A 23,183-nucleotide genomic window follows, 5' to 3' on the forward strand; every position below is an offset into this window, starting at 1 on the left:
CACAAATTCCCAAATCCCTTCCATCTCCTAATATCAGAAAGGAACATGCATTGAAGGTTCTCTCTAAAACCTGGAATACTGCTTTCATGGAGCATGATACTTTATCGGGATACCTAAGAATTGGTGTCAGACATGACCTTGTGGAGCATCTCACTAAACTCTTTTATATGAGCTTAGCTTCTTCTGGATTTATCCAAGAAGTATGGCAAACTGTAGTGATGCCCCAACACAAGGGGGGCTCTACTCCTGAGCAAAAAACTATATGCCCATCAGCCTTCCTAGTCTGATCTGCAAGACCACAGAACACATTACATCTGACTACATAAACTATGACATCAAAAACCTTATCAGGCTAGCCTCACATCAGTTTGGCTTTGTCAAAGGGAGATCTGCCCATTCAGTTTAGTTAACATCTTACATGAAGTCACATAGGCTGTTGACAGTGGTCATTTTGTTCACACAGCTTATCTGGATCTGTTCAAAGCATTTGATACTATACCCCATGCCTGCGCTGTAAACAAGCTAAGTAAAGTAGATCCATACATGGTGAGTTGGATAGCCAACCATCAGAAAGATGGAACCCACAGATTTAAGGTGGCAGGCACTTCCTCAGAAAGTATGAAGGTAACTAGTGATGTGTTACAGGGTTCAGTAAAGGGAACCCTCCTTTTCAGCATCTACTTCTCCACTCACCAGAATGGAAATCATTACCTTTGGTTAGCGTATTTCAAACTGGGCATTACTGTCAAATCTCCTTTCAATATAAATTAACTACAGCAGGAGTTATCCCTCATAAACAGGTAGTGTACAATCAAAAGGGGTAAAATTAGATGCAAACAGAAGTAAGGCATTTTTGCCTTTGGTAAGCAACCATCTTCCTCGATGTACAATATCGTCCATACCCCAATCCAAAACAATAGTATAATAAGAGATCTTGGAAGTTGGATTGATAATTCCCTCTCCTTCAACTGCCATGTAGCAGCAAGTAGTCAGAAAATCATCCTTTTTAGCACAGCTAATATCTAAAGGCATATCATCCAGGTCAAAAGAAATGATCATCCCTTATTAAGCAATCCTAGTTAGACCAATTATTGTGTACATTGCCCCCTTCAGGATGTACCATTCTAGACATTTTAAGCAACTAGAAAAGCATCAGAGGTTCCTACCAAAAAGACTGTAGGCCTAAAGTTAATTCACTACATGGAAAGGATTGAAGCTCTAGCCTTTTACTCAGATTCTCATAGGTTCATTTGTGATGATTTATGACTTGCATTCTGTGACATTTGGGACCACAACGAAAGACTTAAATCTCTACCAGCACATAAATAAAACACGCTTGAGAGACAAATTTATTGCACAATGTCTACCCACCTCTGGAACAAACTTCTGAAAGTTAAACAGAATGACATCCTAGAATCCTTCACATTAATCCTGGATGATTAGTTGGGTGTCAATATTATTTACTACAGGACTGATCTGCTTTGTCCTTCTTGAGAAATAGGGGGGGATACAGCATAAGGGTGGGTACTGCCATGCTATCAATGGGCTTGAACTCAACTGACTTGTGTTTCCCCATCATCCTATGATCTTACGCTCAATGAATCATGCTTTCTTCAAATTGTGCATTAAGTGATAAGGCTGAAGTAAAGCATCGTGCTGGTTTATTAGTTATACATAATGCAGACTACAATACATACTCAATGGCTACCATATCATGAGGTCCTGTTGCAGCTGCACATGCTGTTATGGTGCATCATGAACATAAAAATCTGCAAATATCATGGGTACAGATTTCTGTACTCATCAGATGTCTGATGCAGGATATGAATTATCCCTCTTATACCCTTACTTGTTGACATACACTCAGCATGAAAACAGGATGCTGCTATTGTTCATAGCCAATGTGTACATGTTGCACAGGCATCCATGCATCCCTGACATGCAAATGACTGATAGTCACACTATCCAATGGGATGCATGCTACAGTATCCATGCATGGCATGTAGAATTCAAAGCATTATCATTCTGCAGCTACAATGCAACCAAATAATTAATGAACAGACAGCAAACATATCCTGGAAAAATCCACTTTGCCTCATTCCTGGTTTATTAGCTATACTTCTTTGCCACTTTTTCGTTCACAGTCATTATCATGGAGGTGAGGAATTCACACCTCACATAAGACAAATGCAGCATTACTTAAGGAATCTGGAATCAGACAGAGGATCTCTTGAATATAGAGTTTTACTGACTCTGCTAGGATCAAGAAACTGAACTTGTGGATGGTTGCTTAATCAAACTGCTGAGAACCATGTTCTTCTTCTTTATCTTAGATTCAAACGTCCAATGTGTCTGACTCCATCTATGCAGCACAGTTGTAGTCATGATCAATTAAGGGACTGTGGTCCCAGTGTCAGTCAAATTTGCACAAATATCTGAAGATGCTATTTGTGATCTTAGCAATCAAAGTGTCCAAGAATTGTTTTAACTTAAGATATTTAAAGTGGTGACAAACAACAGTACAGTCAAGTGGTACGTATTCAGGGTTGAAAAGGGTCATACCAGTTATGCAGCTTGGTCATGTAACTGCTGGTACTGGTCAAGAGTTTACAAATGCAGCCGGCAGTTTGCTCATTTGCTAGAGAAAAAAAATGTTTTAGCTGATCACTTAGGTTGGGATGCACACCTGGAACTGTGTGTGGTAACTCATCTTAAAAGTATTTCTTAATTTTTTTTCCTGTGTCCCAGGTATGGACCTCTCTACATCTCAAAGCTTTGCACAACATCCTGGGTTCTGGACAAGGGTATAGAGTGCTCATAAAAAACAGTGCAGGAAATCTACTTTGTGCATTTCATTTACTACACTTATTCAAATGCTACTAAATAGAAGAGAGGAAAGGATCCATCTAGCCTTGGTAGCTCTTTACTGGCTAAGGCAGCGGTGGGCTTTCCTTCTTCTGAAGCCAAATTCATGCAACTTTGTTTTAGGGAAGACTTTACAATATTATGAGGGGTATTGTAATTGGCTTTGCATAATTTTCATCTTACAGCACAGAGCTTGTCATTTTGTCTTTAACAGAGTCTTAATTTCATCCATGATTGTCAGAGTTCTGTAAGAAATATTCTTGTCTAAACAGAAGTTGATGTTAGGACAGTAATTCCCATATGCATAGAGGTCACTGTAGCTGATGGCTTATTTGTTCTATTAGATTGATTTTGGTTATACTCTTCTGATTGTCTTATATTTTAAACACAAAGATTTGAAGGATGTTTTCCATGATGTACCTTTTTTTATCAGCAAAATAAATTTGAATTTAAAAGACACTTTAGATAATGATGTAAAGCATTATTCATTTGTCATTAATGCTGTTTTTTTGTTCCATCCATCAAGGACCTTCCCAATAGCTCCTCTATCCCTGCTCACCTGATCCACTCATTCCAGGAGAAGATGAGACTGGCATTCCTAGGCTTGGGAAAAGCCCTAACGCCTATTCATTCCTTCTCAGGGGCCCCTATTGGCCCAATGAGTCAACTGATAGGAAACAAGAGAGCTTGCTGGTCCTGGAGGAAGCTAGTCTCTCCGTTTGTGAGCACACTATCCCCGCTCAGTGGCTCTCCCAAGCATGCAGTTGCTACCTCTCAGGATGTGTACTTTGGCACACTGTTTGCCCTGGGGCTACCTCTCAGGATGTGTACTTTGGCACACTGTTTGCCCTGGGGCTACCTCTCAGGATGTGTACTTTGGCACACTGTTTGCCCTGGGGCTACCTCTCGGGATGTGTACTTTGGCACACTGTTTGCCCTGGGGCTACCTCTCGGGATGTGTACTTTGGCACACTGTTTGCCCTGGGGCTACCTCTCGGGATGTGTACTTTGGCACACTGTTTGCCCTGGGGCTACCTCTCAGGATGTGTACTTTGGCACACTGTTTGCCCTGGGGCTACCTCTCAGGATGTGTACTTTGGCACACTGTTTGCCCTGGGGCTACCTCTCAGGATGTGTACTTTGGCACACTGTTTGCCCTGGGGCTACCTCTCAGGATGTGTACTTTGGCACACTGTTTGCCCTGGGGCTACCTCTCAGGATGTGTACTTTGGCACACTGTTTGCCCTGGGGCTACCTCTCAGGATGTGTACTTTGGCACACTGTTTACCCTGGGGCTACCTCTCAGGATGTGTACTTTGGCACACTGTTTGCCCTGGGGCTACCTCTCAGGATGTGTACTTTGGCACACTGTTTGCCCTGGGGCTACCTCTCAGGATGTGTACTTTGGCACACTGTTTGCCCTGGGGCTACCTCTCAGGATGTGTACTTTGGCACACTGTTTGCCCTGGGGCTACCTCTCAGGATGTGTACTTTGGCACACTGTTTGCCCTGGGGCTACCTCTCAGGATGTGTACTTTGGCACACTGTTTGCCCTGGGGCTACCTCTCAGGATGTGTACTTTGGCACACTGTTTGCCCTGGGGTTACCTCTCAGGATGTGTACTTTGGCACACTGTTTGCCCTGGGGCTACCTCTCAGGATGTGTACTTTGGCACACTGTTTGCCCTGGGGCTACCTCTCAGGATGTGTACTTTGGCACACTGTTTGCCCTGGGGCTACCTCTCAGGATGTGTACTTTGGCACACTGTTTGCCCTGGGGCTACCTCTCAGGATGTGTACTTTGGCACACTGTTTGCCCTGGGGCTACCTCTCAGGATGTGTACTTTGGCACACTGTTTGCCCTGGGGCTACCTCTCAGGATGTGTACTTTGGCACACTGTTTGCCCTGGGGCTACCTCTCAGGATGTGTACTTTGGCACACTGTTTGCCCTGGGGCTACCTCTCAGGATGTGTACTTTGGCACACTGTTTGCCCTGGGGCTACCTCTCAGGATGTGTACTTTGGCACACTGTTTGCCCTGGGGCTACCTCTCAGGATGTGTACTTTGGCACACTGTTTGCCCTGGGCTACATAGCAGCACAAGCAGGGCCAGCTTGGAACTCTACTGAGTGAACACTTAGTGCTCCTGCTAGATGCCATCCATGTGGCCAGTCAAAGCCCCCCCCCCCCAGAAGGGCAAGCCAGCAGTGGCTGCTCATTCCCATCTTCCCAGCCTAGCTCATACAGACCCCCTCTCCCCCAAGCCACTAATCAAACTCAGGTTACCAGTAGTGTATTCTGGGCATTATACCTCAACCACAGAGCTGGAATTCTCTTCAGAGGAACTTTTTCTTTGAAGCCATGCAGATGTCATAGGTTTTTAACTCCTCCCCCTTAATTTACACAAGAAGCATTGGGCATACCTTGTAAATTAAGCAGCCACATTTATGAGCATGAATATAGCATTAAAAGACTAATAATACCCTATGCTACCATTCAGTTGATTGTTTCTGTTTTAATTTTTTTTTTTTTTTTTGCACTTTTAATTTTGTGGAAACAGATGCCAGTTATGGTGAGATGATTTGCAGAGGTGTTTGGATTACAGATACTATTTGTAGTAAACTTATTTCAATGCCTTAGTACTGCTGGACTTGAAAGACAATTTGAACTTTGTAACTGTCGAAGACTTCTTCTTCAGTTGGAGCCTAGCATTTAGCACAATATATTAAAGGTATGAGCAGTTAGTGTGCTGCTTCCAGTGACACAGGGTTTGATTCCCCAGTCTTAATTTGTTTACTGTGTGACCTTCAGCAAGCCACTTTCCCAGGCAGTGCTCCAGGTCAGTTGGAAATTAAGCTAGGTTCCTAAAGGTTTCCTGGACTGCATGCAGAATAACTATCTATGAACTGACAGACCATGAAGCAACACAATTGTTTGTGAATAATGAATTAAAGGACCATGAGCAACCTGTTTGGATATGAGCCCCTGGAAGATGGTTAGACCATCCAAAGCATAAATACTGGAGTAAGTCAGCATCTAACGGTTGTCAGTAGCATTCTCCACAGTGAGGACATGTATGTGTTTCTATATAGAACACTTGCAGTGGTTATAGCAGGGTAGGAAGTGCCTCCCTCCATCCATTCTGTGAATATGCTTAAGAGTGTGTGTGTGTGTGTGTGTGTGTGTGTGTGTGTGTGTGTGTGTGTGTGTGTGTGTGTGTGTGTGTGTGTGCGCATGAGTAGGCATAGTTCTTCATTATACACATAATGCACTAACCAGGATTCCTTTATTTGTATAACCTAAGACCATCACCAAGGAGCAGTGGGCTTTCTGGGCCTGTGATCAACACTGCCAGATTCAAACCTTAATGATAAATGTTAGGTCATTATGTTATATACATAACATCATAACACAGAATTATGCACCAGGAACTGAGTACCACTAGTACCTTCCCCCTCTATGCCCATGATGTCAGAGCACATGGTGATACATCTGCCCACCTCCTTGCAGTACAATCATCATGACTTCTGCATCTATTAATCTGCTGCATCCTATACACAGGTGTACTTTATATATGGTTCAGCCATACAGCAGTCTTCTAGTAACCTTGTCATATCTTCAGAGTATCACTATACATCCAGGGGGGTGTACTATGTACATGTTAACTGCATAACAGTTTTGAAGACAAAGACCAGCAGTACACACTAGGACCCTTCAGACAGTCAGTCCTCTGTAATGACACAGAAACATGCCTTTCCAGGTAAACATTCACGGTTTACTACTGCAGCAACAGTTGATATATTTTAATTAGTGTCACAAACATGGAAATGGCTTGTTATGATTGGTCACATTCCAAAGCAAGTTTATTTGCACATTGGGACAGCTTAAACGTGCTGATTAATGTTACCCCTAAATTGCTTTTTCTTGCATGCTGTTACTTGGTGTTATACACGTCTCTTTTTACATTTAATTTTACTTGTATGTCATGCTTAGTTTGTGGGCTTGTCTTTTTCAGATTTTCAATAAGACATACACCATCAAGAATATCAGCATGCATGCCAGAAGGTGGTGGTCACTATGTGCCATAAAGTGGAGGATGTCCAGCCCAGTGTAGGAGAAGGTTGTTCAACTGCATCAGCAGGCAAAATGGAGAAGCAGTCTTGCTGGTGAGCTACCCCAGCAGATGCAGGAAATGAGAAAGTTTGTGCAGGGAAGCTACAATAGTCATTAGTTGGTATCATCACTATTCCAAGGTGGGACAGAATGTTATCGCTCAACTTATTCAAGATTTTTTTGCCACAACTTGTGCATAGCGTTTGTTCTCAGTGGGGGAGTACACCCATTTCCCTATCATTCTTTCTCACTACTCCTGGAAACATGAGTAGTTTATGTCTGCTGTGCCATGTTGATCAGGTGCCCTACAATGCAGATTCTGGCATAATCCTTTACAATGGTTTTGAGTGGTCATGGCATTTGTAGCAGCTAATTTTCACTGCTTCCACCTTCTGCATCATTACCAGTTCCATTACCTGCTATCACTGTATGAGTTACAGATAACATCATTTATTAAAACTCTTCTAGAGACTCATTCAGAGAGCTCAAGGAATTTAACCAACCTTTGACAAGTGATAAAGAGGAGTTGAAGATGGCTTGATCCAACCTTGGCTCTGAATACAAAACAACAAAACATGGCATGAGAGCTGACCTAGATTAGAGCTAAACTCTGGATATTGCTGGTACAGTTCTCATTAAATGAGGCCACAATCATCCCATTTCAAAGCAAAACTTCTCAGGTACCTAACAGTGGTGGCACAATGTAACATGTGTAGACATCCTGAATAAGTTATACAAGTAAAATGTTCCAAATGGATAAAACAACCAGTGGATAAACAAGGCAAAAATGAGCAAAAAACACATCAGAAGTACCACGGGAAACTAATTTTAATAGAAGTAAGCGCTTTCAAGGATTCACCTCTTCTTCAGACTTAAGCTCATAAAACAATGCACAAGTGCTCAAAAAATTAATGTTTGAGTGGTCTAGCCCTCAAGAAGGGCTTAAGAGAGACCATTTTATGAGCACTTATTTTATAAACATTTAATCACATTAAGCTTAAGAGTTGTTGTTGTGTCTTTCGGTTTATCCCGGTTAGGGGTCGCCACAGCGGAACTCTGGTCCGCTAATGTTTGGTAGTGGATCTTTACGTGCCGGGTTACCAGTCCTGATGCACAACCTTCAACAAAGGCACACCCATTCATGTATGCCTCCACACAGAAGACGCTCTAGCTGAGAATCGAACGGGACAACGTCTTGCTGTGAGGCGACAACGCTATCGCAGCACCACTACCACGGGCCCTCTTCTTCAGACTTAAGCTTGTGAAACAATGCACAAGTCTTTCATAATACAATCAATTAAGTAAAATAATATCAATCAATTGCAGTCTTTATTTCAAATCACAGTAACACAATAATGCATTTGCTAATAAACTAAGTTACTCTTAAGCTTAATCACATTAAGTTTAAGAGTAACTTAGTTTATTAGCAAACACATTATTGTGTTACTGTGATTTTAAATAAAGACTGCAATTGATTGATATTATTTTACTTAATTGATTGTATTATGAAAGACTTGTGCATTGTTTCATGAGCTTAAGTCTGAAGAAGAGGTGAATCCTTGAAAGCGCTTACTTCTATTAAAATTCATTTGCCGTGGTACTTTCGGTGTGTTTTTTTGCTCACTTTTTTGCTCATCCTGAGTAAGTTTTCATTTCCTTTTTTTCCTATAAGTACATTGATCTACTTATGTGCTTGTCAAACGTTTAGTTGTTGCATTTGACGTCTGTTTCTCATTAACATACTTAAACATCTTACTCTATTTACACTTTATTTCCATTAAGACAGTATTGGTTTTTCTTTACATTTAGCTACATTATATTGCAGATTACATTAGTGCTGGAAATTCTTTACCCATGGAATATCCTACAAGTGCTGCTTAAACATTTACAGGCTATTCTGTAATTTTACTGTTACTGTAATACTGAACTGTACATATCTTATTACAAGCCTTTACTGGAACACTACATACTGTACGGTTAAATTGTCTATATATTTGACTTTAGCCCAGGTCATGGCTAACAAAAAAAAAATGGTTTTCATGAAATTTCATTCACCTGACAACTGAACAGATAAATTAAGTAAAATAAAAAATGCTATATAATAAAATCTTTGCATGATATGTTTTAATAAATGTTTATTGCTATAAAAATTACTCAAGGATTTTAAAAATCCAAATCAGACTTATTAAAATAAATGTAAATGCACAAAGTGCTAAAACATTATTAAACTTTGTCACAGTTTTTAGAAAGTTGCACTGTCTCAGACTTCAACAGAGCCTACCTTATTGGATGCATCTAATGAAAAGGTTCTCACTGCTAACTGAAGTCCATTAAGTGCTATGGTATTAGGTAAGATATGTTATTTGTAAAGTACCTTCAAGTTTTGAGTAAAAGTGAGATTTTTTTCTTGAAGATCATGGAGATCGTTGCTAAATTTGATTCTGAAAGAGTGACTACTCTCCTTGTTAACTGTAAGAAATGAAATATACTAACATTAGTATAGTTTGACTTTTAAGATAGCTTTGTTTGCTCTAAAAATATTAGAAAGTGATAGACAGTTCACATAAAACACAATAAGCAGGTATAAATATGGTACAGAATAATTATTTTTCTGCTAATGCACAAAAGGTGGTTATATAGAAAGTCAACAGTGAATAAAACCAAATCATTGAAACAGTTATAGGGAACACCATACAACATAAATAATAAATAGTGAGTCAACAATGTCACGTTAAAAGAAAAAAAGACCACACACGTTTATTTACAGTTAAGCTCTTCCAGCCACAAAAAATCAAAATGCACAGAATTTAAGTCATCTTAACTAATCGTTTGACCAAAATCATGTGACAGATTTTTATAGCAATTTAAAATAAAAACAAAATCTAGATCAAAATCAAAAGTTAACAAGAAACCTCCAAAGTGAAAGTTAAAATCTTATATGACTATGTTATTTTAAAATTATTATACTAAGAAAACACCTTTGCTAATCTTAATTTTAAAACACTAGGATGGAAATATTGTAATTAATGCTTGGGGCTTGTCTAACATTTAGACACAACAACCAAATTAGTGCTATATAGTCCAATCTTGTTTCCTAGGCTTCATTATTAATTTGCCTTTCTTCTTTAAAAAAGAAAAACTTAGTAAACACACCCAGGAATGCAAGAGTTTTAAAGTTTTCATCATTCTTTCTAATATCATATGTGTGTTGGTACATTATATGATGTAAGGGTTGTTTTGTTTTTCCCCATGTAGAATGAGTCACAAGTCAAGCATTTTGATAAATAAACTACTGCTTTGTTGCAGTCATAAGAACCCTGTCTAACCTATAGTTCACAGGTCACCTGCCTGAATAACTGATGTGCCATCATACACATACACACACACACACACACACACACACACACACACACACACACACACACACACACACACACACACACACACCACTACTATTTACATCTGCCATATTTTTTCATCCTTTTATCTTGTTCTCTCTAGTGTCTTTATCATGGCATTGAAGGATTTGTTTCAAATTCAAATTATTATTCTTATGAACAAAATGGGACTGATCACCTGGTTTACCTTTAAAGGCTATGTTAAAAGAGCCTACAAATTTTTCTTCATAATAGACTTGATATCAGATGTCTCAAATGAGTAAGGAAAATATAGCTCCTATCATATGTTCACTATAAACCCTTTACTGTAAGATAAAATGTCCATATTGTGTCTGTGTCTCTCTGTAGTTATTTATTTTTCTATTTAATTGTTTCATAGAATACTGTGGTCTCTCTCTGTCTCTGCAGTTAGTTTCCCACCCACCCGTGATCCTTGTTCTTGTTTTGGTATTAAACTTGGTGGCTTTGGAATTGCCCACCCCTCCTGTAAATTTGTGTTTGAACACTCCTCCTGGGTCTATCTCATTTGCTCACTCAACCGAGTACTGTGAGATCATATTTTGACTTCAGACAATCCTACCAGTCCCACCTGTTCTGAGCTATCCCAGCTCTATTCCAGTCTAGTGTTACTAGCTCACTCTACCTAATACAGAGAGAACATTTGTGAAGGGCAAGCCACTTAGGTCCTTAATGTTGAATTATCTTCTGTTCCTCCTTTTCCCTTTCCACTTTCCAAAAAAAAAAAAAAAAATTAAGCTTGTTTCCTGTAACTAGTCTAGTCCAGATACAGATTTGGTGTAACCAGGACTGTTTGTAAGCTTCTGAGCCCCCAAAGCCTTTCTGTGTTGGAGGGAAGCCTTCTAGCTTATCAGTGGGAGTTGTATGCACTAGGTAGCCTATCTACCACAAAATCCAGGTACAGATTCTTAGTTTTAGTACTTGAATTTGCTTATTCGTGCTCAGCACTTGTTCAGAACTTGTTGTTAGCACTAAATAAGCTACAAATTACTACAGCACTCAACCTTCCTCTTTACCTAGAGGAAAACACTTTTTGTACTTACTTTCCTCACTTGCTTAGAGAAAAACAGCTCTTATACTGCATTTATATCACGTTATTGAAAGATGAAAATAGCTAACGCTATTTCATTGGCCCCAAAACATCTAAACATGAAAATATCGAACATTCAGAACAGCAATTTTTTTTCCCATGGAAAAAAATCTCTGCTCTGAAACACATACACACAACACAAGCACATCAAACAAACAGCAACCACACACATACACTTAAATTCCTACATCTAACGCTACACTAAATTAAACATACACTACTATCTACCCACTTACCTTTACCCAAACCCTAACCCTAAGGTCCGTCACTATCGCGCACACACCTAACCTGCGCCCTAACCCTAACTCACATAAACCACCCCTAACCCTAAAGTCTGTCACTATTGCACACACGCCTCAACCGCGCCCTAACCCTAACTCACTTAACCCGCCCCTAACCCTAACGTAGAATTGCACACTTACCTAAACACAACCCATAACTTTCCACCACAGAGCTAAGAATAGCAAAACCAGAGAAATGGCCAACCAAATTCTTTCCTGAGGAAATAATTTGCTGTTCTGCAGCTTCGCTATTTTTAGCATTCGCTGAATAATGTTCAATATCAGAACATTCAAAGTTTTAATACTTCGATGTTCTGATATAGACCCCTTATACTCACTTTCCTCACTTCTCTAGAGGAAAGTAGTTTTTTATTCAGGCATGTCCAAGGGTCAGCTCCCACTGTTCTCTCCTGTCTAGGTGATGAATCTGGGCATCTTGGGGCAATGTAGCAATTGCCTCATGTACACAGACAACCCTCTCCTCCTACCACCCAACACCACAACCTGTGAGAGATGCAATTATCTAGCCAGACTGGAGGTAAAGCTCCCTCCAACTAAGACTGAACTTGACAGTCAAGAGGAGAAGGTAAACACTTACACCACACCACACTCTTCGCATAGCCCCACTAAACCTACACCACCAAAATCCACACACAGAAACACAAAAACATTCACGGAGGCTCTCAATAATAATCTGCTCAAGCAACAGAGACCTCCAAAACAGAAACGCAAGCAACCTCCACCCCCCCAACACAACCCAAATGACACATAGCCCACAGACTCAGTGTGCCACTCAACCACATCCCATAAGGCAAAACAACATACCCAACACACTAGTCATAGGTGACTCTATAGTCAGGCACACTGATGCCCCACTCACCAGGCTAAACAAGGAGAAGGTTACTGTCAGCTGTCTGTCTGATGCCAGGATCCGCCACATAACATATGGATTCAGGTCACTCCACAACATGTACAAATATGACTCTGTCATTGTCCATGTTGGTGTGAATGACCTGAGACATACCACCCTGGACTACAGGAAAAGAAACATGGAAGAGCTCTCCGTGTTTAGCTAAGTACTAACCTATGAACCGATCTTGTAGCTCAGGCAGGTATGACCTTAGAACTGAGTAGCATCCTGCCATTGCCCAGAATGATACCGCAATACAAGGACAAAATGATTGACTTCAACAATTGGCCAAGCTTCTGGTGTCATTCTAAGGAGATCTAGCATCTATCTGCTTGGGACAACATGGTCGACAGACCACAATGCTTTGCCAGAGATGGCCTGCACCTGCCACCCCTGGGATTATGGATACTGGCTAAGGATCTTGCTGTCCCTATAGTGTCTTTTTTAGGCAAGGTTCAAATGATAAATTCACTACCATAACAGGAACAGGCAAGCAAAAACTGAGGGTAATGCTACTCAATGCTATAAGTCTAAATCTCAAAATGCACTCCCTTGAGGCACTCCTTAAAATGGAGAACATCGATATCTGTGCAGTGACCGAGACCTGGTTCAAGGCTCCAGAGAGCACCCCTGCATTACCAGGCTATAACACATACCAAACTTTTTGGCCACCTAACCTGGACCAGAACACCAAAGGCGGAGGTGTGTTCATATCCATTAAGGATATCCACACCTCCAGGCTAGTTGCTCAGCATAATGCATCCAAGGTTATCCAAGTGCAACTAACTCTGGGCAAAACTGCAATCCAAATTGTAGCTGGCTACAGATCCTCCACAATGCCCCAGGATTCCCACTCATCTTTTCCTGATATACTGGAAAATATTAGGGTTCAACCAAATACTCTAATAATGGGCAATTTCAACTACCCCACCATTAACTGGGAAAACTACTCATGTACCAACTCCTTCGCTCAACGCTTTCTGGAATTCATAAATTCCAATGCCCTGGATCAACTTATCCACACCCCCACCAGGGGGCAACAATATCCTAGACCTAGTCATTACCAACATGAGTGACCAGTGCTCCACACCTGAAGTCAACTCCTCGTTGGTCAGATCCAACCATAAGCTAATCACCCTAGATATCCACATCCTACCCCCACCCCCATTAAGGAAATCACAGTAAAAAAATTCTCCAAAGCCAACTTCATGCTTCTTAAGACAGAAGTGGTGAACTTCATGACACCTATGCAGATGGATAATACAGTTACGACTGCTGAAACCTACACAGATGCACTCTATAAGCACTTACACGAGTGCATGGATCATGCTATCCCAAACAGAACCAAGACACTATTCACCAAAAAAAGGAAGCCAATCTGGTGGTCCCCTGCCATAAACAAATTCTATAACAGAAGGAAGAAACTGTTGCAAAAGAGAGTAAAATCCCATGAGTAGAGGAGTTCCCTGGTCAGCCTCAGTAAGAAGCTGAGATCCCTTATAAGATCCTCCAAAGCTAGCTATGAAAACAAAATTGCCACTGATTCTAGGGACAACCACAAAGCATTCTATAGCTATGTCAAGAATCTCAATGGCAACACCCAGATCTGCTCTGAGTTACAGCACAACAGCATGAAAATTACAGAACCAACTGATATTGCCAATGCCTTGGCAGATAGGTTCAGTGCTAACTTTACCCCCCACACCCCTAAAGGGCCCATATCTATACAGGAAGAATGCACAGTCCCTGTAATCACAGCTACACATGTAAAAGCTGCACTGTCTAAAGCCAAAAACACAGCATCCATGGGACCGGACAATATCCCAGGCTGCGTTTTACATGAACTTCAGAACAAACTGGCTCCCCACCTAAGCACCATGTTCATCATAGTCTCACATTAGGCTTAATGCCCACTGAATGGTGCACAGCAACAGTTATTCCACTCCCAAAGGGGGAGCCACCACTGATCCCGGGAACTATCACCCTATTAGCCTGATGAGTCTGATCTGTAAGGCCATGGAACGTATCATCATGGAACTCAAACAAAGACATTGGTAACCTCCAAACTCTGGACCCCACACAGTTCGGGTTTGTGAAAGGAAGATCATGCCTCCTGAACCTGATCGACTTCTTTGAGGCAGTCACCAAAGCTGTAGGCGAGGGTAAGGTGGTTCACACAGCCTATCCTGATCTCGGCAAGGCTTTTGACACCATTCCCCATTCTGGAATTATAGCTAAACTCACTAAAGTAGGTATAAATCCCTATGTCACAAGATGGGTTGCCAATTGGCTCAATGACAGAACCCACACTGTAAAATTTGCAGACTCCAAATCTGACTTCAAACTAGTGACAAGTGGAGTACCACAGGGTTCAGTCATGGGACCTCTCCTGTTTGGTATCTACTTCTCTGAAGTACAGGCTAACACAGAAGGCCTTTGGCTAACAAAGCTCGCAGGTGACTGCAAACTAGGAGCCATATTGAGTCCCCAAATGATGTGGACATCCTACAAAAGGGCCCCACTGAGACAGATGCCTGGTGTCAGAACCATGGCCTAAAGCACAATGGCAAAAAGTGCAGTGTCATCCCCTTTGGTAAAAACTCTGTACCCATGAGCTACCACATAGGTGGTAGTCTACTTAATGCCGAATGTGTGATAAGAGACCTCGGGACCCAGGTGGACAGTAGTCTCTCCTTTGTTAATCACATCACCACAGTAGTCAGGAAATCCTTCTATGTGGCACACATAATCACAAAAGGGTTCTCATCTAGGAAAAAAGAGGTCATTTTTCCCCTCTACTCGACACTCATTAGACTCATTATAGAGTACAATGCCCCTTTTGGAATGTACCTCACAAGACATCTGCAGCAGCTGGAAAGGCCACAGAAGTACCTCACAAAAGGGATTACTGGCCTCAAACAGATGACCTACACTGACCATCTCAAAAAACTCCAGCTTTACTCTGAAGCATATCGTCTGCTCTGAGGTGATCTCTGCCTAACATATAAAGCTATGTCAAACCCAGAGCTGTTGGACATGCTACACCTAAAGAAATCCCAATCCCTCAGAGCTACACACTCTAGGGACCTAAACCTTGTCACCACAATAAACAGGACATGCTGGAGGGATAGATTCCTGTACCAGAGACTTCCCATAATCTGGAACAAGCTACCCATCTATGTCAAGCAAAGTTCCTCATTAGCACGCAAGAAAAATCTTGATAAGTCGATGGAAAATAGGAAATACACCCCAGGGATCCCTTTTGTGGCTCTGTTTGACAGGGGCACAGGAAAATAACTTTCTTGGATGGTGTAAGCCAGGGAGCCTTGTTGGCTAGGCTTACTTAGGCCCTTGGGCCGATAGCCTAGTACCTATCTATGAACCTATGTTTCAAAATAGAAATAAATTTGTCCTTTTTTACCAGCACTGACTTCCTGAGCTACAGAAAGTAAATGTTGATTTAGACAGTCCCTCTTTTTAAATAAATCCATAAGCTTGTGCATCTCACTTTCAAACCATCTGGCCCATAACCATGTTAACTTTCTGTCTATGAGAATGGCAACTATTAAACTGTAAATATGTATTTCATAAAATATGTTTTTGAAAAATGGTTGAGTGAAAACAAAAACATCATGGAAAAAGGGACAGCAACCGATGCAGGACCCAAGACTTTGTTAATCAGGCCGACTAAGGGCTACTGCAAGCAGATAATCCAAATGTAATGACTGCAAGAGTGAAACACGAAGAATATCAAAAGAGTGAGGGGTCGTTAAAAATCTTTACATCCAACAAATCTCAACTGTTCACCATTATACTATGTGCAAGTCTCAAAAAAGATGTAGTAGTTATTAGATATAACAGAAATTCATCTAAATCTCAATATTAGCATAGACAAGTGTTAAGGCAGCCCCCATGGCTTCTTCTTTTCCTTTTGGCTTTTCCCATTAGGGGTTGCCACCGTGGGACAATGGTCCGCAGAATGATTGGCAGTGGAGTTTTACGGTGTTGAGTTGCCAGCCCAGCACCCAACATTCTAAAGAAGGCACACACACACACACACACACATACATGCAGGGCTAATTTAGACTGTCCAATCCACCTTCAGCATGTCTTTGGGATATGCCTGAAATTTGTTGAAAATATTCACCTTTAAAAGAAGAAAAAAATATTTCTTAAAATTAAGTCAGTGAATTCGCAACATTTTTATTTCAGTGTTGGACAGTTTTGGATAATTGATAATAGAATCCATGAACCATTGCATTCCTATATCAATGATATCTACAGTAACAAAAATCAAATCTGTTGAATAAGGCACCAGAGAAAGTTGCGTCAAAAAGTGCCACAAGTCTTTTAGGACCATATAATTACCTTCAAAAAATTATTTTAGTTTATTATCTATAAAATAATGCAAAAGTTTCTGTGCTAGACCCACCAGCAGCAACAGATACAATGGGTCTAAGGGGAGAGTCATGTATGCTCTTATGTAATTTAGGTATCCTAAAAACAGTCAGGATAAATTGGTCCTTAATTTTTACTTAAACTTGTGAGTACTGCATTAGTAAATCATACAAGTAACAAGCAATTTCAGCATACACTATATTTATTTTGGACATAAATCCATAAAATGAATCTAACATTTGTTCCATCTTACAGACAAAATCCACAGTATCCATAAGCTCAACTCCACCACCCTTGCTGACTTCTGGTTTTTAGCTACTTACTACAGGTTGGTTAACGGGCGGCCACGGTGGTGCAGCGGTTAGCATTGCCGCCTCACAGCAAGAGGTTCTCCGGTTTGATCCTTGGCTGCGGTGCCTTCTGTGCAAAGTCTGCATGACCTCCCTGTGGTTGCGTGGGTTCCCTCTTGGCACTCCGGTTTCCTCCCACATCCCAAAGACATGCTGTAGGTAGATTGGACACTCTAAACTGGCCCTAGGTGAGAGTGTGCATGTATGTGTGCCTTCTGTGGAAGGTTGGGTGCTGGGCTGGCAACTCAACACTGTAAAACTCCACTGCCAATCATGAGTGGACACATGATCTGCTGTGGCGACCCCTAATCGGGAAACGCCGTAAGAAGTACTACAGGTTGGTTAATATTTTACAGTGTCGGTAAATTAAGCAGTTCCAGTCTACTACCTTGGGCGTACTACCCCTGCTGTCTTAAGCTATTAGCGTATAGTAAAAAGATGTCATTTGCCTTATATCTAGTTTGAATATCTTGTGTCTTATTATCTTCACAATATCAAAACAGGTTTGTGGGCAGAATATTAATAATACAGACATAGTTATTTGAATATTTAACAGCTATGTTTACTGTAGTTCATTTAATATCCAGCAAACGTTCCTAGCAGATTACTAGGCTGTCAACCCTGAGATCATTTCAGGCCTAGCCATTTCATCCCAATGCAATACCATAGAAATGCTAATCAATACCCACGACTGCATTTAGTAATGACTGCCCATGTCCAGGAGGGTTGTGGGCACTATCCTGAGTAAGAATTTACAGTGCCCCATCCACTCGTCCAGGTTTTTCTTGAACAGAGTCACAGAGGTGCTCTGTTTCGCATGAATTGGTAGCTTATTCCAAAGACGCGGCAGTCACTGGAGACAAATATGTACCTCCAGCATGTCCTATTTAAGTCACAGGCCATATTTAGGTCCTTGGAACTGGTAGCCCTAGTCCCATTTGGTTTAAGGATATGCAGAAGGTTCATTAGGTTTGGGTCTGATATTGCTCTGTAAGCCAGGCATAAGTCACCCCTAAGAAGTCTGTATGATACACAGTATAGTGACAGGGACTTATTTGGTCTGTGTAAGGCATGTGCTGGAGTCCCTTGATCTTTTTTATTAGAAACCTCTGAGGTCTCCCCAATTGTTGCACGCATTTTGTACTGCACATGTCGAATGGGGTGTTATACTCAATTATGGGTCAGAGTAGTGCCGAGTTTAGAGGGGTATAATCTCTCTTGCTCTTGAGGCGAAGCCTTTACTAATCACATGTGCTACGTAGAAAGTCTTCCTTATTACAGTAGACACATGGTGGTTGAAGTTAAGGTTGCAGTCAACTTGTGATCCCAGATCCCTTACTACTTCATGGGTACTTAGGGTATTGTTGTTAAATTGATAGTGTGAAGGAACATTGTTTGCACCGAAGGAAATGATGATGCATTTCTTTGCATTCAGTTTGACACCATGACCAAGACACTAATCGTTGGTCTGCATAACACCCTCCTGCAGTATACTGACATAATTTGGGGATTCGAGAACTGCACCCAGTTTGCAGTCGTCCACAGACTTGGTCAGCCACAACCGCTTAGTTTTGGCCTGAACTTCTGAGAAGTAGATACCAAACAGTAGGAGGCACAGCACTGACCCCTGTGGAACACCATTGGTGACAGGTCTGCTGGTTGAGGTGGAGTCACCAACTTTGATAGTGTGTTTCCAGTTTGTGAGCCAGTTGGCAACCCACCTTACAACAAAGGGGTTTTCATTCAGTTTACTAAGTTTATTGGTAATGCCCGAGTGTGGGATTGTGCCAAAAGCCTTTGCCGAGTCGAGGTATTCTGTGTCCACAGATTTGCCTTTGTCAATGGCCCTGGATTTAAGAGGCAGGATCTGCCCTTGATGAAGGTGAATTGGGTAGGATCCAGGATTTGGAGGTTGCCTATGTCTTTATTTATGAGGTCCATAATGATATATTCGGTGGTTTAACAGATGAGGCCGGCAGGCTTATGGATCTGTAATTCTCTTGGTCTGTTGCTAGGCCCCCTTTGTGGAGGGGAATAACTGTTGATGTTCTCCATTTCTCAGGTGCAAAGCCTGTGGGGTTAGGCTATGATTGAAAGGGTACTTAATGGTGATGCTAGTTCATGTTTTATCCTGTTTAGAAGACAGCTGGCCATAGATGCTGTGTTTTTTTGCCTTGAACAAGGCTTTGATGACCTGCTCTTCAGAGATGTAGGGGGGGTGTTGGGGGAAGGTTTGTGATACGTTTGGAGGGGATAAGGGAGTGAAATCTTTGGCAAACTTATCCACCAGTAGGTTTGTTATCTCTGTGGGGTCAGTGTGTGTGATACCGTTGGTCATTAGTTCTCCACATGCTTGGGTCCTACCTTTTAGGCTATGTACATAGCTATAAAATGCCTTATGATTATCTTTGGCTGTGCTTGCTAAGTTTTTCTCAAAGAAGCCCTTAGAGGATTTGACAAGTTGTTTTTATTTGCCTGTTGAGGCTGAGGAGGGTGCTTTTCTATCATTGAGGCCTTGCCTTTGTTTTCTTGGACAGCAACTTTTTGCGTTTATTGTGAAGTTTGTTGATGCTGGATGTCCAGCCCGCGATGGTGCAGCGGTTAGTGTTGCCGCCTCACAGCAAGAGGTTTTCCCGTTTGATTCTCGGTTGGAGCACCTTCTGTGTGGAGTCTGCATGTTCTCCCCGCAGTCAAGTGATGTTAAAGACATGCAGGTAGGTGCGTGCGTGAATGGGCGTGCCTTCTTTGAAGGTTGGGCATCAGGCTGGCAACTCGGCACCTTAAAAATCCACTGCCAGTCATTAGCAAACGGGAGTTCCTCTGTGGCGACCCCTAACCGGGAAAAGACGAAAGACTTTTTAGTTGATGCTGGATGTCCACCATGGTAGCTTGTTTGTACTTGTGGCTCTGGCTTTGATTCTTTCTGGTACACCCAAGTCTATACACCTATGCAAGTGATTGTACAGGGGTTTAGTGTAGGCTTCAGTGCAGTTACTACTTCCAGCTGGGGGTGGGGCTTGGAATACATTTATACCTTCACCTAAGAAGGTACAGTTTGCCTTGGTGAAGTTTTAGTCTGATTTCACCCTTTGTAAGTTCTGGTGTCAGTGCCAGCTCAAAGGTGACTGATTTGTGTGTTTTGTGCATTTTCGTTAGGTGCTTAAGATGTTTATCTACAAACAGTCTTTGAACAACTTAAAATATACTATCTGAAATTCCTACCTGCATGGGACTCTGGCTTATTATTTGATATGCTCCACTACTATTTTTCAGATTATTAATTCTTCTGCAGATGGATGCCATTTGTCTTACTTTTTAGATAGAGTATGTAGCTAGATGGTATCTCAACAGTTTAGAGCAGACTTGTAATCAGCATATTTATAGGTGAGATGTTAATAGTATCTGCTTCATCCATGTGCTTTTATGGTTTTTATTCCTAATGTCCTGTAAATATTCACAAATGTGAATCCTGAACATTCCTCCTATTATGGATCAGGATAAAAGTTTTAGAAAAGGTTATAAGATATTTACTGGTTTCTTATATTTGAATTGACAAATAAGAAGAGGTATTGATATTTGAATACAGGATGGCAGTTATACTACAGGAAATAATGCACAAAGTATAAATGGTTCCCACTGTTTAGATATCTAAGATGTTTACTTACAAGCCATTTTCACTTACTTGTTGCATGATTATTAATACTTTGCAGTAGGTATACCATACAGTTCTCTAGTTTATGGTGCTGTTTATTTTTCCTATGGTTTCAGACTACTAATAGTTGAGCAGACTGGTATCAAATATCTTGCATTATGATATTTAAAGGAGAATATAATATGCTCACATTTAAGTTACTGAACAGTAGCAATTATTTATACTAATAGCAAAATCAGGAAACCATCTCTATTATTTTTTTAATAAAAAAAAAAATAATGTACCAGATTAACTCAGTTGCAATGGATAAAAATACCAGAAATAAAAAAAGCAAAACCAGCAAAACAGACATTCACTGTAAAAAAAGTAAACAGAAAAAAAACAAGCTTCACTTCGATAAAGTGTGCGCATATATGGGTCCCATTCAGAAGCTCGACTCTTCAGAAAATCAGACCCCATATGACAATATGATTGACTTTTCAAAAAATAAAAACTTTTGAAAGGAGATCATGGTACAGTGGGGATCAGGAATTTACCTTTTTCCCCAGTGTAGTGTGATCTCAGAGTTGGTATATATATAAAATATGCAGGGGTGTGGGGGTGCAGAGGGTCTTGCTGCCCTGGAAAAACAGATTGTTTTCTGAAGTTTGATTTTTCGAAAAGTCAGTCATACGGTGTTTACAATATGAAATTCGACTTTTTGAAAAATCGAGCTTCTGAATGGATACCGTATCTATATTTATTCAAGTGTAGTGCCTATCTGCTTTCTAGAATTTATTTATTTATTTAGAATATATTCTTCACTAACAGCCCAATTATTTTTGAAACTGCGGATAGAACATTAACAGACACACATAGTTGATCACATGACAAATGGCCACACCACAGCAAATTTAACATTCAGTTCATTAAAACCATCTTTGGTTTTGATGTTTTTACCCATTTACTGATGAAAAGATGACATTTTACTGCATGTGTTGCTTATGGGATAAAAGCTCCCTTACTGCCGTTAGTTCAAATTAGTAAGAAGTATTTATACTGTCATGTTATTTAAAAGCAGTATGTAATAACATTCAAGTTCTTGAATATATAAATGTTTACAATTCATATAAAAATGGTTCTTACAAAACTGACATTAGAAAAATACTTTGCAATAGATACTAGCAGAATAAACCTGAATCCTTAAGCTTTGGACTACTAAAATGTAGTATTGGAGACATTTTCAAAAAGAATAATCTTCTCTGGTAGATTTTAATTTGCTACTGTATTTCTTTTTTTCATTTCTCATATAAAACACAATAGAATTCATCCTCACACTTTGACAAGTAGGACTAAATGGTGGGTCTTGTTTTATAAAATCTCACCAAGAATATACTGTTACAGACTATTTTATTCACCATGGAAAAAATTACAACAATTTCCAAATGGAAAGATGGAATCAGCAAGAAAAGGGGACTAAGACTGCTGTAACCTAACTCATCCTCCTGTCTTGGTAAATACCTACATGTGGTAGACAAAACAATACTGATATATAGACTGCAATCTATATACCATGAAGAAAGGCAAGTTAAAAAAAAACATGAGTGGGTGCACAAGTATCAGGGGAAAAATGCCCACTCCAGGTGTAAATTCTGGTACCAGGACTGGATAAAATGTACAGAATATTCATAACATGAAATCATTCCTACTGCAGAGAACTAGGCCATGCTTTAAGTGGCTTCTTGTGGAGGAAGGAAGCAGCAGTTCACAAAACTGACCGGTCACGCAAGAAGCATAAAGACAACAAAGTGGACTGATGAGAATATGGAAGACAGAATATGTATTGTTGCTGTTACGTAACAAACACAGAATTTCTGCACTAAAGCTACTATACAGCAAGCATAATAAAAAGTTAGAGAACAAAAACAAAAAAAAAAGCAAATGCATCAGAAAATCTGTCAAAGCTGTAAATAAAAACTTTAGATCTTTCATAGTGTACATAAGAACAAAACAATACCTAAATAAAGAAACATTAGAATTTATGGAAAAAGATGCTACTGAAGAAGTGCTACAACAAGAATAAAAAACAGTGGTTATCAAAATTTGCACAAGGAAACGCTCAAAGCTCTC

At 40.5% G+C, this 23,183-nt stretch overlaps 1 protein-coding gene across 1 annotated transcript in view; it reads right to left on the reverse strand.

Moving 5' to 3' along the window:
- Nucleotides 1-23,183, reverse strand: part of LOC122790592 (centrosome-associated protein 350-like) — a 541,040-nt gene that overhangs the window by 320,991 nt on the left and 196,866 nt on the right. The window contains exon 4 of the mRNA XM_044058119.1: nucleotides 9,352-9,446. Coding sequence (XP_043914054.1) covers nucleotides 9,352-9,446 — 95 coding nt within the window. The remainder of the gene's footprint in view (nucleotides 1-9,351; nucleotides 9,447-23,183) is intronic.

The sequence above is a fragment of the Protopterus annectens genome, chromosome 16.part0 (genome assembly GCF_019279795.1).
Source record: "Protopterus annectens isolate FY-2018-M chromosome 16.part0, PAN1.0, whole genome shotgun sequence".
Lineage (NCBI taxonomy): Eukaryota > Metazoa > Chordata > Ceratodontiformes > Protopteridae > Protopterus > Protopterus annectens.